The 16,245-nt window shown below is 41.3% G+C and overlaps 1 protein-coding gene across 1 annotated transcript; it reads right to left on the reverse strand.

Annotated features, from left to right (window-relative positions):
• Window positions 1–7,269: 7,269 nt before the first annotated feature.
• hspa9 (heat shock protein 9) lies at window positions 7,270–16,135 on the reverse strand. The gene is made up of 16 exons (XM_030739130.1): window positions 15,830–16,135; window positions 15,086–15,144; window positions 14,805–14,892; window positions 13,628–13,809; window positions 13,370–13,494; window positions 13,210–13,283; window positions 12,522–12,628; window positions 12,197–12,359; window positions 11,998–12,090; window positions 11,346–11,555; window positions 10,175–10,402; window positions 9,874–10,096; window positions 9,526–9,620; window positions 9,080–9,172; window positions 8,754–8,894; window positions 7,270–8,296 (listed from the first exon to the last, which is right to left on the reverse strand). Exons 1-16 carry the CDS (start codon window positions 15,908–15,910, stop codon window positions 8,216–8,218), a joined length of 2,043 nt encoding a protein of 680 aa, XP_030594990.1. The 5' UTR covers window positions 15,911–16,135; the 3' UTR covers window positions 7,270–8,215.
• Between the last annotated feature and the right edge of the window lie 110 nt (window positions 16,136–16,245).

Consider the following 16,245-nt stretch of genomic DNA (forward strand, 5'->3'; position numbering starts at 1 on the left):
AGGCAGCCGACTTCAGAACTAACTGAGTTTATCCAAGTTTATTCAGAGCCATGAAAATGAGAAAAACAGCATGGGCATTATACAAGCTATTGCATTAGCATAATGCAATAGCTTGTTGTTTCACAGAAGAATTATTCTTGTGATAATCAGTATAGTGTGTTTACACAGCACTGTGTGACTTGCAACTTTAAGCTGTTTCATGTCAAGCTACTGGACAATGCTGTACAATCAATCAAGACCTAAAGACCTCAAGCCAAGTCCTGAAGGTGGTTTAGGATTAAAAATGTAAGCTGCAATGAATACTGACTAGATAATAAACAACAAGGCGATTAAACTAAATTCTTGTAAGACTATTTATACCAGGCTCAACCTACAAGATATCAGCACAGACTATTTATAAGATGATGCATCACTGTGTTCTCTCACTTTTTATAAGTAAAGCTAAATATTGTGCTGTCATCTTGTGGTGTTGATGTCATTTGCAACCAGTCAGGACAAATAATTAACCTCCTGCCTCCTCATTATGACGTTGGCTAGATAAAAAGTAATTATTAGCTATATTGGTTGTGCTCTTAGCTACTTGCTAGCTGTAGCATTACCATTTCCTTATTAGCAGGGGTAGTAAATACAACCCCCCACCCTCACCCCCGATCCCTGAGCATATCACTGATGCCAGCTTATACAGAAAAATAAAGTTTGTAAAGCTGCATTTGAACAAACCACAAGGTTTTGGGAACAATGTCCTTTGGACAGATGAGACCAAAGTGGAGATGTGTGGCCATAATGGACATTAACCATGTTTAATGAAAACCAAACACAGCAAACCAGCACAGAGCACAGACACCTCATACCAACACTCAGGCATAGTGGCCAGCATTTGGTTTGCAGCCACAGGACCTGAGAACCTTGCAGTCACTGAGTCAGCCATGAACTCTTCTCTATACCAAAGTGTTCTGGAGTAAAATGAGAAGTGATCTGACAGCTGAAGCTTAGCTTGGGTCATATAACAGGACAATAATCCCACGCACAGCAGCTAATCTACAACAGGATGGAGGAAAGTGTTGCAGTGACACAAAGTCCAGCTTCAGAGAACTGTCTGAATGAAGGCCTGCAAACCTCAGTGAACTGAAGCAACATTGTAAAGAAGAGTAGAATCAAAGTACAGCACCCTCTCTCTTCTACTGCAGTCTTTGCCTTACAATATCAGATGACTGTTGTTGTGCACTGGCACCATGAAATAAATGAAATTAAATAGCAATTTAAGAGAAACAACTAAATCTGTCATGTAAAGTAACACCAGAGAAACAAAAGTACACATGCTTTGCTCTCTCATAGCTACTTGGTACAGCGTAATGAGATAAATGGCAGCCTCCGCCTCCTCAGTGACATCACTAACTTTGTGAAATACATCAAGCTGCGATTGCATGTGAGCCAACATCTACTTGCATCATTGCTGTATAATTCAAATGTATCACTATACTTGTTGCATCAAGGATCTCACCTAATTAGTTTTCATGCATATAATCCTCCTCTCTAAATCTATGGTGTGATTTGGTGACCTCAAGCATGCTGAGGCAGTCTGTCAGCTTCATAATGCACTGCTTCCACCTGCTGGATGCCAACATGAACGAGTCACAAAATAATTCATACAAAATGAAGAATGTAGAATAAGGACTACTATTATGTAAACCCATAATCCCTTTCATTCTAATAAGCTATCAGAGGTGATGAGTCAGAGCTGCGTCACAGTTTCATACATACATTTCAATTATGATCGCCATTGCAGCTGTGTTTTTATTCTTGGGTTCTACTACAATAACTTTGTATTATTCACAATTCAAAATAATGATTTTTTTATCTTATCCCAGGCCTTGGTGCAGCCCCATAGTTCAACTTCAGTTTGAAAAAAGCTGTGTTAGCTCCAAAGGGTTTGAACAGGTGGGCAGGGCTTTTATGCTAACAGCCAACACTGTGTGTCTGAGATGACCATGTTCAGGATATCCCCTCTCTATGCAATCAGAAAGACTATTTTCAAAAACCGCTAAGCTCATAAGGTCCTGAGTTTTCCCCATGCCTGCATAGCTTCTTTCCAGGTACTGCAGCTTCCTCCCACAGTCCACAGACATGCTTGTTTGGTCAAGTGATGATTCTAATTGGCCATAGTTGCGATTGTGAGCATGAATGAATCTGTCTCTCTGTGTGAGCCCCGCAATACATTGCCAACCTGCGTGGGATGTACCCTGCTTTTTGCTCTATGACAGCTGTGACCCTGAGTTGATCAGCAGTTCAGAAATCAGATGGGATGGATGACTAGAGGTTCAAGTGTTTATCAAAGTGACAGCGATTCTTGTTCCAGAAGCCAGCCATCATGAGATATATACACCATTTGTCCATGATTCAAATCAGTGAGTGGAACTACACGTGGTAAGAGTCGTGTCCTCTCCATTCACTCCAGTGGACCTTTTTTTTTTTTTTACAGCACTGTTGGGTCAGAGGTCCCACATTAGCTGCAGAGGAGCCACAGAGAAGGCAGCACAGACGTTTTTGGACGTTAACTGATGCCATTAAACACTTAATAGTAACCAGGAAGAACTAATTCACTGTACATGAAATATATGTAAAGTGATATATTAGCTAAATATCACTTTATGTATATTTAATTTACAATGAATTAAATGTATGTAAAGTGATATATTAGCTAAATATCACTCTGTGGCATGTAGATGTGTGGTCGGTGTGTATGACCAAGTATGATAAAATGATAAGAATCAGGGAAAGAGCAAGCTATTTTTATGATATAAATAAAGCTATAAATAAAGAGTCAGAGAGGATAAGAGTCTCATAAATATTGTTTTGTTTTGTTGTTTTGCTTTCGGTCTTATGAACTGTTACCGTCTGTATTATGTTAGAAATCAGCTGATGGCAGAAGGTGAAGGACTCAAATGAAACTAAAAACAAGGTCAGTTTAAAATATGCCAGCAGCTCTGAAATTATACTAAATACTTAAAGTTTTATTCAGCTCTATCATACATGTTATCACACTAGTCCTGTATTACAGTATTAGGCTATACTGATTACACAAATTCATAGTAACTGATGACACTTTGTTTAACATCAACAGCTAATTAAGTTCCATAATTTAAGCTGGATGATAAAAACCATACCTCATCTCCTATACGTCTTATCAAATGTACACAGGCAGACACGCTGCCTGTCCATTTTTCTCCTCTCGGTTTCAGTAACTGCACATGGATACTGTTTCTCTGAGTGAGTGGAGCATCTCCATGTACACAGGATAATAGCAGGAAAAGGACAGAAAAACTGTGTGACACGATCTTCATTTTTTCTGGTTTATTAGAGTCACACGATGAATTCATCGCGGTAACTAAATGCAAGATAAAAGACAAAACATGCATAAAACAAATGCATTTATACTTGAAAAAACTGAAATATGTTAAACCCAAAAATATGCATTAATATCACAAAAGTGTTATTTAATAGTAGATTTCTCCACATGTAGGACAGAAAAATTCCCGTCTCTGTCACACAGAAAGTAGATAATATGTTTGTTTTGAATTTAAATATGTGAACAACGTATTTCCTAACAAATTCACCCTCTGTCATGCTGTGATGTCATCTGTCAGTCAGAAAAACTGGTAGGAAGAAAATTATTTGTTGAATCTGTTATTTATATGTTACTTTATTTAGTTTGAGTTACGGTGCTTTTATTCTGAAGCTCAAGCTTGCTCACAAGTCTCATTGTGCTGCACTTGTGTGAGTAGGCTTAAGCCACACCTGCAAGCAAGTGGCAAGCATAAGCATGTAATGTGCTATGGTGACAGTTATGCCAGTCAAACTGGACTTTATACAGTTATGAGAAAACCTCTGAAGAATGGAGACTAATTCTCTTTTTGCAATGCAATGAAAGCTATTTTAGTTTTTAAACCTTGGAAAATTATGGACAATAAGATTCGGTGGAGAGTGACATGTTTGTAAGAGGAACAGGGGTTTGTTCTTCCCAGCAACACTTGTTTTTACTCTAGTAGAATGTAATTTTTCTTTCTCTTAATTCTTTTAATTCATTTTTATAAATTGCTCATGTAGAGAAGAACAGGGCTATATAAGAAAGAGTCCATTTACCATTTAGCCCGACACCATGGAGCTCAGCTGGCAATCAGAGAGCAGATCAGGCAGGTCCACAGTCTTTACCCTTGTGTAACAGGGAAACACAGAGAGATCTGGATACTCACCTTCATTAGATCTGCTAAATAAATGTTGCTTTCCTGGCACACAACATAAAAAAAAAAAAAACCCTCTGGATTTACTTCCATGCGGCTCATGAAAACCTGAAACACAGTGTGAGGTTTCCTGTCTGTGTGGGTTCCTTAATGTTTGTGTAGCACTTTATCCTTTAGGACTGCAGTAGATCTCTGTCCCCCACTGATCTTTTCTACTGGTTTCTATTTTCGTCAGTTCTTCTTCTTCTTCCAGTAAAATAGCCATTAGTTTGCATGTATGTTTAGTTCAGCAGCTCCTTCTGCCAAATTCTTCTCAGTCCGCTGACAGTGACTGGTTAACACTGAGCTGCTTTCACATTCAGATGCACAGGAGCTTTATGGAATTACTGTTTCAAAATAAATTTATGGATCTCCTCAGCCGAGTCAGAAAGGTGACCTTTCAACATTTTAGGGGAAAGGGCAGAATCACAGGCAGCCAAATCTGACCTGAAGCTAGAATTTGAGTTCAAAAACTCATCAGAAAAGTGTGTGCAGAGGTCAAAGTTCAAGGTCCCACAGACTTCTATGCAGCCATTTTTCTTTTTGCAACCAAACCATCAACCCATGCTGTCCGTTAGGAAGAGTGCACATTTAAGGTACTTCCCCACTGTGTTCACTTTTCAGACCTGTGATCTGTTCATCTAATCTGTCTGATGAGAGCACTATACCAGCATGTACACTCCTGACCTGATGCACTAAGTCTTAGTGAAAACTGCTGTTTAGTCTCCGAGTTTGTCCTGATAGATCTACCGCTCCACACCAGAGATGACTGTCGTCATGAAGGCTGGTTCAGAGACAGAGCTGTAATCTTCATGCTGAAATCACAAATGAAGCAGCTTCTATGAATGAGTACATTTGAGTTTGCTTTCTTTTTCCAACCGGTAGTGAGTGATTACTCAACAGAGACATGAAGTCCAACTGTTTGTCATTTAGTGAGACTGTTTGTCTGTTACTGTTACTAAATGAATGTCAGATCATTTCCTGGGCTTGATTCCTGCCTCTGTTTTGTTATTAAGTTGCAGCAATGGAGAGAATCAGGCAACACCCGTTCCAGGAGGTGTTTTCCTGAACTGAATTATGACTCATAATTTACCAGGAAAAAATACTTTTAAGTGCCGCTTTATTATGAAGCTCATGTTTGGGTTTCAACAACACTAACATGAGCTTCATAATAAAGCAGCACTTACAGTATTTTTTCCTGTGGTCCTCCAGCAGCATTTTTAATATAGCTGAGTGCTTGGATGCTGTCACTCAGTTGACAAGAGAAAAGCATAATATGTAGTGTACTGGCATGCTTTAATTTAACCTAAAAAAGGGAGAAAGGAGGAAATCCTGACTTGCTTTGCTGTATGACCCACACAGCCTTCCTACCATGGACGGTCAAGGCAAACGTATCGACTGGGGAAACTTTTACACATGATGTTTTAATGGGTGTCAAGAAGATGCCAATTTTATACAACTTCCCTTCTCTCTCTCTCTCATACACACAAAGTACACTTACATACATCAAACTCATCTGAAAATGGGTCAATCACCAATATTTGACCACACACTAATAAACTTCATATTTGACTAGCTGCTTCTGCCATTTTTGTTTTTGTGGCAAAACTTTCCACATTTTCTCAACGCAGCATGAAAGCTGAATGAAAATAGCTTCTTTATTTTTGTGACTAAGAATTTCATGTCAAGTATTCTGTTTTATTTTTGCATTATTGTGAAATTTAAACTACTCTTCAGAAATAGTCAGATCAGCCGTTTTTTAGACAAAGATAACCTGAGTAAATGCAACATGCAGCTCGTCCTTAAATTATTTTATTTAAGGGGGAAAAAAAAGCCATCCAAACCTGCCTGGCTCTGTGTGTCAAATCATGAGTTAACTCAAACCTTTTTTTTTTTTTGAAACGCTTAAACGTTCAGTTTCAGCAGCCACACCCAGGCCTGATTACCTCAGACTGTTGAATCAAGAAATCACTTAAACAGAACCGGTCTGACAAAGTGAAGCCGGATAAAAGATCTCAAAAAGCAACAAATTATGCCACAAACTAAAGAGCAGAGAAAAACTCAGTCTACCCGTCTGGATAGGGTTACAAAGCTATTTCTAAGGCACAGGGTCTCCAGCAAACCACTGTGAGAGACACATGGAGAAAACCCGCAACAGCGGTGAACCTTCCAGAAATACATCATCCACTCATCCAGGAGGTCACAACAGAACCCAGAAAAACATCTGAAGACCTGCAGACCTCACCTGCCTCAATTAAGGTCAGAGTTCATGATTCAACAGTAAGACTGGGCATGAGAGTCTCTCACATTTGCCAAAAAAATATCTTGATCTCCAAGACTTTTGGGGAAATATTCTGTGGACTGACGAGACAAAAGTTGAACTTGGAAGGTTTGAGTCCAGTTACATCTGCCATAAAACAAACAGCATTAAAGAAAAAGAAAAAAAAAAACTCAAATATGGTCTGGAGCTGCTTCAGGAACTGTGAATTCTGCTCTCAGTAAACCCTGAAGCAGAAGGTCCATCAGTTTGTGCTGTGATGCTCCAGCACACTTTGGTTGTTTCTCACCAAAAAGAAAAGATTAAAATAAAATCACAGTTTTGAATGACAGTCTCTTCAGACTCAAATCCTATTGGGATGCTTTGGCATGACCTCAAACAGGCCGCTCATGCTCAAAAACCCTCCAGTGTGGCTGAATTAAAACAACTCTGCAGCGGGGGCCAAAATTCCTCCACAGCGGTGTGAAAGACTCACTGCCAGTTATCACAAACAAGGCGCGTGCCAAAGGCGGCACAGCTGTTAGGTTTAGAGGGCAATTACTTTCTCAAAAAGGCCCCCCCTTAATGAAATTTATAAATGGTCTTTTGTATTTACTGAGGTTCTTTGTCAATATTAAAATGTTTGATCTCTAACATTTTAAGTGTAACAAATACACAATTAAGTCAGGAAAGGAGCAAACACTTTCACAACACTGTATATTAAAAACAAATCAGTAGTGTCACATTTCACATTTTTATTAAAAAAAGGCAACAGTTACTGTGATCCTCAGCTTTCAATTCATTAATATAGTCACTAACACACCATCCCCACAGAAAAAAAACAAACATCCTTTTTCAGTTCCTGCCTCCTTCTTTTAAAGTAGAGCCAGAACGCTCAGCCACTTCACACAGAGCAGCTTCTGGGCTCACACTTCCTGCTGCTTCTGTTTTTACATCCCAGCTCTTCCTACTGCAGCCCGTCAGAGGTCAGAGGTGAACTATGGTTCGGCTGACCCATCGTGGACTCCAAACTGGTCTGTTTAAGGTGGCCACAAAAGAGCATGTAAAGAACCAAAAGGCAGGGTTTCTCACACTCTTATTATATATTTAAAGATCTCATCCACACACACACAGACATATTTTACTGCTTAGGAATTAACTGTCAGAAAATGTGACAGGTGATGAAATGAACGCAAGTCATTCGAGTGTGCTCAGGAGAACAGGGAAGGGACCGGCGGCCTCCGAGCTGATCGGAGGGCACCATTAAAGCGTGCTCTCTGATTCAGGGCTATGCTCTCTGTACCACATCTCTCAGACTCAACTGATACAAGTAAGTGCTATCAACAAGCCATCCTGCTTTCAGAAGCTGAACAGAAGAACCATATATGATGTCTTCAACAACACAAAAAAAAAACCCATTTACTACTTCTGAATGGAAATTAACAGCTTTGTAAAAATAAACAAAGATTTCTCAGACAGTTAAATTACAAACAGGATATCACGGGATGCGGAGAAGCATACACTGACATTTAATCTTTTCTATTTTACTGCCAAAACACAGTAGAATAATGTGCTACGGTAAGAATGACTCAGACTGTCACCCTCCCGCCTAGTCCACCATACAAGCCCAACAGTCCTCTGCTGTCATGGTCATCTCAGGACAGCTAAGTGCTAGTAAGGTCTACTGCTGGCCTTCCTTCTTCTCTCCTTCTGAAGAACTGGAGCTGCTGCTGCTGCTGCCGCCGTCTCGCTCTGCTGCCATCTGCAGGAACAAAAAGGAACAGCAGATTTTCATAGTCCATTTTTGTTGCACACCCCTCGTAATTCAGTTCAGTTTGAGTGACTCTCAAACTCAAGCTGTGAGATGACAGAGCTAACCACTGAGCCACAGTGTCATGGGTTCAAACCCAGACAGGACTACGGCATTTACATGTTCTCACCATCAAAACTCATGCCAAGTTAATGCTGCCTATCTGGGCCCAGAACCCTACCTGGTTTAAAAAAAAAAAAAAAAAAGAAAAGAAAAAAAAGAACAAAACAAAAAAAATTTTATTCCTGTCAAACTTACCTCTGGAATTTTTCATAGATTCAACTAAAGAAATGAAACAAGGTTGGTTTTTTGGCAACAGTGTGCTAGTAACAAAGATACCTGGAAGCAAAATGTAAAGAGTTGGCTTAAGACTTTTGCACAGCATACACATATTGAGAATGAATCATACCTTCTTGTAGGCCATTTCGAAGAGTTTGAGTGAGGCCTGCTGCAGGTTGGTTGCTGCCTGCTTGATGTTCTCTCCTGTCTCTGAGTCCTTGTTGGTCAACAGATTCCTGACCTTGGAAATCTCCTCCTTCAGCTTGGTGCACTGTGATTTCACACAGAGGAAACAAATGAATCAAACACTCACGGGTCTCTTTGTTCAGCGCACACTAAGGACTGAGTAACAGTAACAGCCAAGACTGTCGGATTCAGCTTCAATCCTTTATTATAGTAAGTGTATTTTACTGCTCTCCATTTGATTAAATTAGAACAAAGAATTTGCAGTGTTACCTCATCAGCAGGGAGCTGATCCTTGAACTCTTCCATCTTGGATTCTGTGTCATGGATGATGCCCTCAGCCATGTTGACAGCCTCCACCCGGTCCTACAGAAAGACGAGTTAGTATATATACCAGGTACTGTCTCGGTGGAGTTAGTACCTGAGGTACTAATGCCACCGAGACAGTGGTGAAACAACATCTGTATAAAAGACATGCTGGGACTGGAACTGCCTGACGACTCATTGTACTGGTGTCCATGGGAAAATTGGTCTTTGAGTCCTTTGGACTACAACCAGTTTTAAATCTATACAACATAAAGTGCCTTGAGATCACCCATTATGAATGAGCCTTGTATAAATAAAGCTGTTTAACGTGTGCATTTTCCTGAGAGTCACTCAGATGTTGTGCCGTCACATTTAGGGGAACAGGTTTGAGTCATTTCTGTCTGGTTTGTTACCTTTCTCCTCCGGTCCTCCTCTGCATACTTCTCAGCGTTCTTGATCATGTTCTCAATGTCATCTTTACTGAGACCTCCTGATGACTGGATCACAACTGTGGAGGAGGCACAGACAACACTTATCTATGTGCAGTTTGACTTTTATACCCACTAATTTGTTACCCAGTTGTGTGAAACAAGACTGAGCCAGCGAGCGGTTACAGCTGCATGTATAAACGTCAGCCTCCATATCTATTCCTTCTTACTGAGGACTATTCATTTAAAAACAATGCTTAACCTAGTTATCTGAAACATATTTTCAGCAATACAAAACATTTTCCACATGAACTGGTTTACTGGTTCACTCACTCTGCTGCTCGCGGCCTGTGCCCTTGTCCTTGGCTGACACGTGGACGATTCCGTTGGCGTCAATGTCGAACGTGACCTCAATCTGAGGGACTCCACGAGGGGCTGGAGGGATTCCTACCAGAGTAAACTGACCCAGCAACTTGTTGTCTGTCGCCATCTCTCTCTCACCCTGACACACTTTGATCTCCACCTGAGTCTGTCCATCAGCTGCAGTGGAGAACACCTGCAGGGGAACATGTGACACTTACAGCAAACCTTCACTGAAATGGAGCTGGCAGGACTGTGGTGCTGCTTTAAGTACCTGGCTCTTCTTGGTGGGAATTGTGGTATTCCTGTTGATGAGCTTGGTGAAGACACCTCCCAGAGTCTCGATACCCAGTGACAGAGGAGTCACATCCAAAAGTAGCACATCAGTTACATCACCAGCCAGAACGCCACCCTGGATGGCTGCTCCAATAGCAACAGCTTCATCTGGGTTCACGGACTTGCTGGGGGCTCGGCCAAACAGGTCCTGGACTGTCTGCTGAACCTGCAGGGACGAGGAGCAGAAGAAGTTACTGCTGAGTAGTTATGTGTGCAGTACATGAGGGTCATAAAAAATCAGCACTTCAGCTACAAGACTCAGTTGTAAAGTCATTTTCAGTGTAGAAGAGAAAGTAAACTTCAAATGAAGGCAGTCAGCAGAATACACCCAACAAAGCGGTTCAGTGCTTTTGTTGTAATGCAAATTTTGACCAGCAGATGGCACAATGTACAAATGTAAATCATGTCATAGCCAATAACTACACCACCTCTTCATTTTATTTTCCTGTGCTCACTGCACTGACTAATGCCAGTGTATCTGATGCAAACCACTTTCTTTCTGATCTTCAGCTGTCGCAGCTCATCACCAACAGTCTTTTTCCACCTGGTCTGTAGCGACAGTAAAAACGTGCAGTTTCTGTTGGTGCATTAGGTGCTGATGGATCAGGTCAAAGTTCATGGCGTCAGCTCACCGATCAAGGTAATTTTTAATCCAATTTCCCCACTGATGCATTAAATTAATATTGTGCTGAGATTCATAATAAATCTGCAAAGCCATGAGCTTACAACACATGCCTGGGCGTGCACACAAGTTTGTGCTCTGACTTAAGCACACTGAAGTTTATGAATGTGGCACAGCTGCACGGATCCATCATAATAATTATGAAATGACAGAAAACAGGAGGAGGATATTTCTCACTAAATCGGAGCACATCATCACTGCACTCAGGAGGTCATCTTACTAATCGGAAGGCAGGTGCAGAACAAAGTCGCCTATGATGTTCAAATTCATACAAGCCCATCAAACTTCACTCACTTGTTCACTGACTTTACTATAACAGCACTTTCACACCTCTAGACACAGAACTACAAGGGAAGTATACACTGGATGTCACACAGTCACTTCAGGTACAGAACACACTCCGTGGTTTTAAAAATCTATCGTGTACCTTGGGCATGCGGGTCATGCCTCCCACCAGCAGCACCTCTCCGATGTCTCCCTTGGACACCTCGGCATCTTGCATCGCCTTCTGGCAGGGAGCCACGGTGCGGCGAATCAAGTCAGACACGATGCCTTCAAATTGAGCACGAGTTAACTTCATGTTCAGATGTTTAGGACCGGAGGCATCCATGGTCAGGTAGGGGAGGTTGATGTCAGTCTGCATGAATGAGAGGAGGAGGATCACTTTCAGTACTTTAACAGGTATAAAATACTTGTTAACTCCGCAGTTTGGTTCAATTTGTGCGACCCTGTACTAGGCCTGGCCTGTGGTCAGAATCAGGACAGTCCACTCTCACTGGGCCGAGTCCTGCAGCAGCTCAGCAACAGCAGATTCTAAAACAGAAGCTGCTGCACTGAAGCAAAAACACAGGAGCTTCATCTACCAGCACTGTAACACTGATCCAGACACAATTACCTGGACAGCTGACTGAGAGCTGGACAACATCAGGCTGAGCATGCGCCGAGACAAATACAGTAATAACTTAACAACTTAGTAATAACTAATAGCATCTCTGATACAGAGACCCCCATTTGATGTCACTGTTTCAAACAACTCCACAAACTCATTTTCTTCCGATCAGGATAAAAGCTCAGAGTACCTGCAGTGAAGACGACAGTTCACACTTGGCCTTCTCAGCAGCCTCTCTAACTCTCTGAAGAGCCATGTTATCCTTCATCAGGTCTACACCCGACTGAAAAGAAACAGTCCACATGAAGATTTTACACACACACACAAAATAAATAAACTCCACAGACACATAAAAGGCTTAAAGAAATCAACTGTATTAGAATGCCCACCTCTCTCTTGAACTCCTTGACAATGTGTTTGAGGAGGTGCTGATCAAAGTCCTCGCCTCCGAGGAAGGTGTCACCATTGGTGGACTTCACCTCAAAAACTCCTTTCTGGATCTCCAGGACTGAGATGTCAAAAGTACCTCCACCCAAATCATACACAGCAATACTGGAAACACACAAACACACACGCACATTTATCATCAATAGCCCAGCAAGAATTTTGTAAGCCATCCAATAGTTTCACTTTTCCTTGTATAGAATCACCCATCATCATCATCATCATCATGTGGAGCAGTAAACATCAGCAGGTTTGTTCTCTTCTACTCACATCTTATCTTGGGTCTTGTCCAGGCCGTAGGCCAGAGCAGCAGCTGTTGGCTCGTTGATCACACGCAGGACATTCAGACCCGCGATCTGACCTGCATCTTTAGTGGCCTGTCAAAGAAATGAGCCAAACCAAGCATGAAGAGGAGCTGTTACTTTTCTAATCATTCAAAGTGTACTCAAAGCAGCGGCAATGACACAGAAGCTAATAATCTGAAACACACATCTCTGAGATGGAGTACATACAGGCAAGTCTCATTGGTTTGATCAAGTTTTTTTTTTTTTTAACTCAGATGTGAAGATTAATTGAATTTACAAAAATTTGTTGCTCAAAGACAAAAAAAAAAAAAATAATTGTTCAGCTTCCTCTCAGTTCATCTATGATTTTACATCCAGCCAAATGTTTTTCGTTCCAATCAAACTGCAGCTCATAATTAGAGAGTTTCTGCTGCTCGCTCAGATTTACAGTTAAATGTCGTACGGGACTTAATGCTGGAGTCCAAAAACCCCTGAATCTTCTCACTGTCACAGCACAGGCAGACAATTATTCACTTTTCAAAAGTTTTCTCTTTTTTTTTTAATTTCCCAGTGGAGGGCTGAAATCAGCTTTTTAACACTTTGAGCAAAGTCTCCTTCACAAGAAATAGAGTGAGTGTGTGTGAGAGTGTGTGTGTGTGTGTGTGTGTGAATACCTGTCTCTGAGAGTCATTGAAGTATGCTGGAACAGTGATGACAGCATTCTTCACTGTGCTTCCCAGGTAGCTCTCTACAACACAAATGTGTAATTACCAAAACTAATGCTCACATGTGCATGTTGTTAAAACTGCACATGGACTGTCAGTGCAGTTATACCTGCAGTCTCCTTCATCTTCATGAGGACAAAGGCTCCTGCCTGGCTAGGGGAGTACATTTTCCCATGAGCCTCGACCCAGGCATCGCCATTAGATGCACGCACAATCTTGTAGGGGACGTTCTTCCTGTTGATGGAAACAAGGTCATTTTAAGCTGACTAAGTTTCTTTCATTATATCTAACATTAAAAAAAAAAAAAATCTGGAGTTTGGATTTAACTGAAATAATGACGGTTTTAAGAGGCCAGACATGCACTCACAGATCTTTCTGGACCTCTGGGTCATCAAAGCGTCGTCCAATCAGTCTCTTGGTAGCGTACAGCGTGTTCTGAGGGTTGGTGACGGCCTGGCGTTTAGCAGGCATACCCACCAGACGCTCCCCATCTGCTGTGAAAGCGACAACTGAAGGGGTTGTCCTGGCTCCCTCAGCATTCTCCAGCACCTGGACAAAGACGAGAAAACCTTTAGATTGGAGGAATCACCGTTTTACCACAGGTCCACTCCTCACCTCAAGTTCAGGTCACACAGATTTAATATAAGGCAGTGTGATTCAACTATGAACACTGCCGTACATTTGACATTTACATTAATCTATTGCAATCTGTTGTGATTGATTGTCATGAGTACAAGTTTGATTTAATAGTCGGAGTTTTGAGGATTACGAGCTGATTTTCACGTGCTAATACTTAAAGAACACAGAACAAAGGAAAGTTTAGCTTCTTGAATTAATTTAGATTAAAAATTTTAAGTGTTTCATGACATTCAAGATACACCAATATCAGATGAGACTCCTATCAAAAACATTCATGAGAAATGATTAACTGCCTACACATAGTACCCAAGAACTCAGACAGTAGGCAAAAGTTAACCATGTAAATGAAAGCACTCACATGCCTCACCCATTGTCAGAGATCTAAAGTGTTACCTTAGGGTGGGGGTGGGGTTGCTCCCCCTCAAAGTTAGTGAATAATATAAAAAGGCTGGACCAGTTTTCTACTTTTAACTCAACTTTCTATTAATTTCGGTCTTCTTTTTATTGTCTTTACTTCTGGGTGTCTGTTTGCACTCCAAGCTGCCAGCTTCTTCCTGCATTTAACTTTGGACTTCAGTGCGATCCTGAGATAGCTCAAGATCCTCACCATCAAGCCCATCTATCTGACCAAGCTTGATTTTTTTTGCTTTTTTTTTTAACACCATGTCAGTTGCGCATTTGCAGCAGTTTTTGACTTAACCACAACCTGTGGTCAAGTCAGTCAACATGACTGAAAAGCTTATGATTGATGCAACACTTGTTGGCAAGATTAAAGTAAACTCATCAAATTAATTTATGCAACCTTTAGTGGATCTGTCTCTTGTAAGTTCTTTAGTATAAGCACTCAGAGTGGCTCCCACTCGCATAGACTGCCTAGATTTAAGATAGCAGCTGTAAAACATCACCTTGGCCTGTTTACCCTCCATGACAGCAACACATGAGTTTGTGGTTCCCAGGTCAATGCCAATGACTGCACCCTTGATAGCTTCAGACCTGCAAGACATTCATTGATACAGACACATTCAGCAGCAGTCATGTTACTTTAAATTAGGATTATTCTAAATTAAGAATATCAAATTTATTATGTGGGTGTAGAGTTTTATTTCTAAAGACTAAAAATTGTCAAACAAGTATTAACTCCATGTATAAAGTTCACTTTCATATAATGCAGGAACTTGATACTCACGCATAGTCCCTCCTGGATAGGGCTCTGAGAGCATCTGGTTGGAAGCCGGTCCAGCACGCCTGTGAATACAGCACAAAGCAGTTGTTAAGACTCTGAGCAACACGTGTTTTGAGATGTACAGGACAAAATTATTACTGATGAATCCACAAATAAGCACATATGACAAGAAACCATCCCTAATCAATTTTGAATGCAGCCCAGCGAAGCCTGCAGCAGACTGAGTGCTGAAGGTGTTACTTAAACCGCGGAGCAGCGTGTTGGAGGAGAGACGCCTCAGTGAAGGTCACAGACCCACAGCTACGATACAGCCTTGGAACCAGCTCAAAAACAAACACGAAAACTTACATATTAAAGTTAATTATTTAAGGAAATGACAAAACAAATACTAGCATCTCCGCTCACCGATCTTTGAATGACAGCTGACGGGTAGCGCAGATATTAAATGTAGTGAGCTAGCACGCGTTAGCTTAGCCCCAAAGGTATGAAGTCACACCAGCTCAGCAAATCCAAGAGCAGCGACCAGACAGTACGTTACTTTTACATATCTCCCCTAATTTTTTTACAGCGTCAGCTAAATTGTGCTTATTGTTACCGACACAGTATTTACCTAATCACGATTAAATAAGCTGGCCTCCACCTAGCTTTGTGTTAGCACCTAAAGCTAGCCAGCTAATTGTACCATCGTACTGCAAGCCACGAAAAGCTCTACATTCGGGCGTACGATTACTTGTGTTTGATGCTTACCTTTTTAATCAAGGACGACACGCTCCTGATGCTGCTCTTCGTGGGAAGAGTCCTTGAAACGCTCCTGGCGACGCTCAACATTTTCACAGCTCGGCTAACAGCTAACTTAAAGTTTAAAGCACGACAGCGTTTTAAGTCAAAGCTCGCTCTCCAGACTGTTCAACAGCGAAGAAATGCTAAAGTACGTCAAATCTCCAGGATCTTCAGACTTTAACAGCGTTTCTCGGAAAGCACCTGGAGCTCAGGTCACACAGGACTGCTCGCCTCCGGACTGCAACAGCAAAGGAACTACGAAGCTTCTTCTGGAATTATCCAACACATGTTGCACCATGCACCGCTCAAGGACCCCAAAATGGGCTCTACAATCACTGCCTGATTTTATTTTTTTACTTAATAAAATGCCTACACACAACTCT

The sequence above is a fragment of the Archocentrus centrarchus genome, chromosome 10, assembly GCF_007364275.1.
Source record: "Archocentrus centrarchus isolate MPI-CPG fArcCen1 chromosome 10, fArcCen1, whole genome shotgun sequence".
In the NCBI taxonomy this organism is placed as follows: Eukaryota; Metazoa; Chordata; class Actinopteri; order Cichliformes; family Cichlidae; genus Archocentrus; species Archocentrus centrarchus.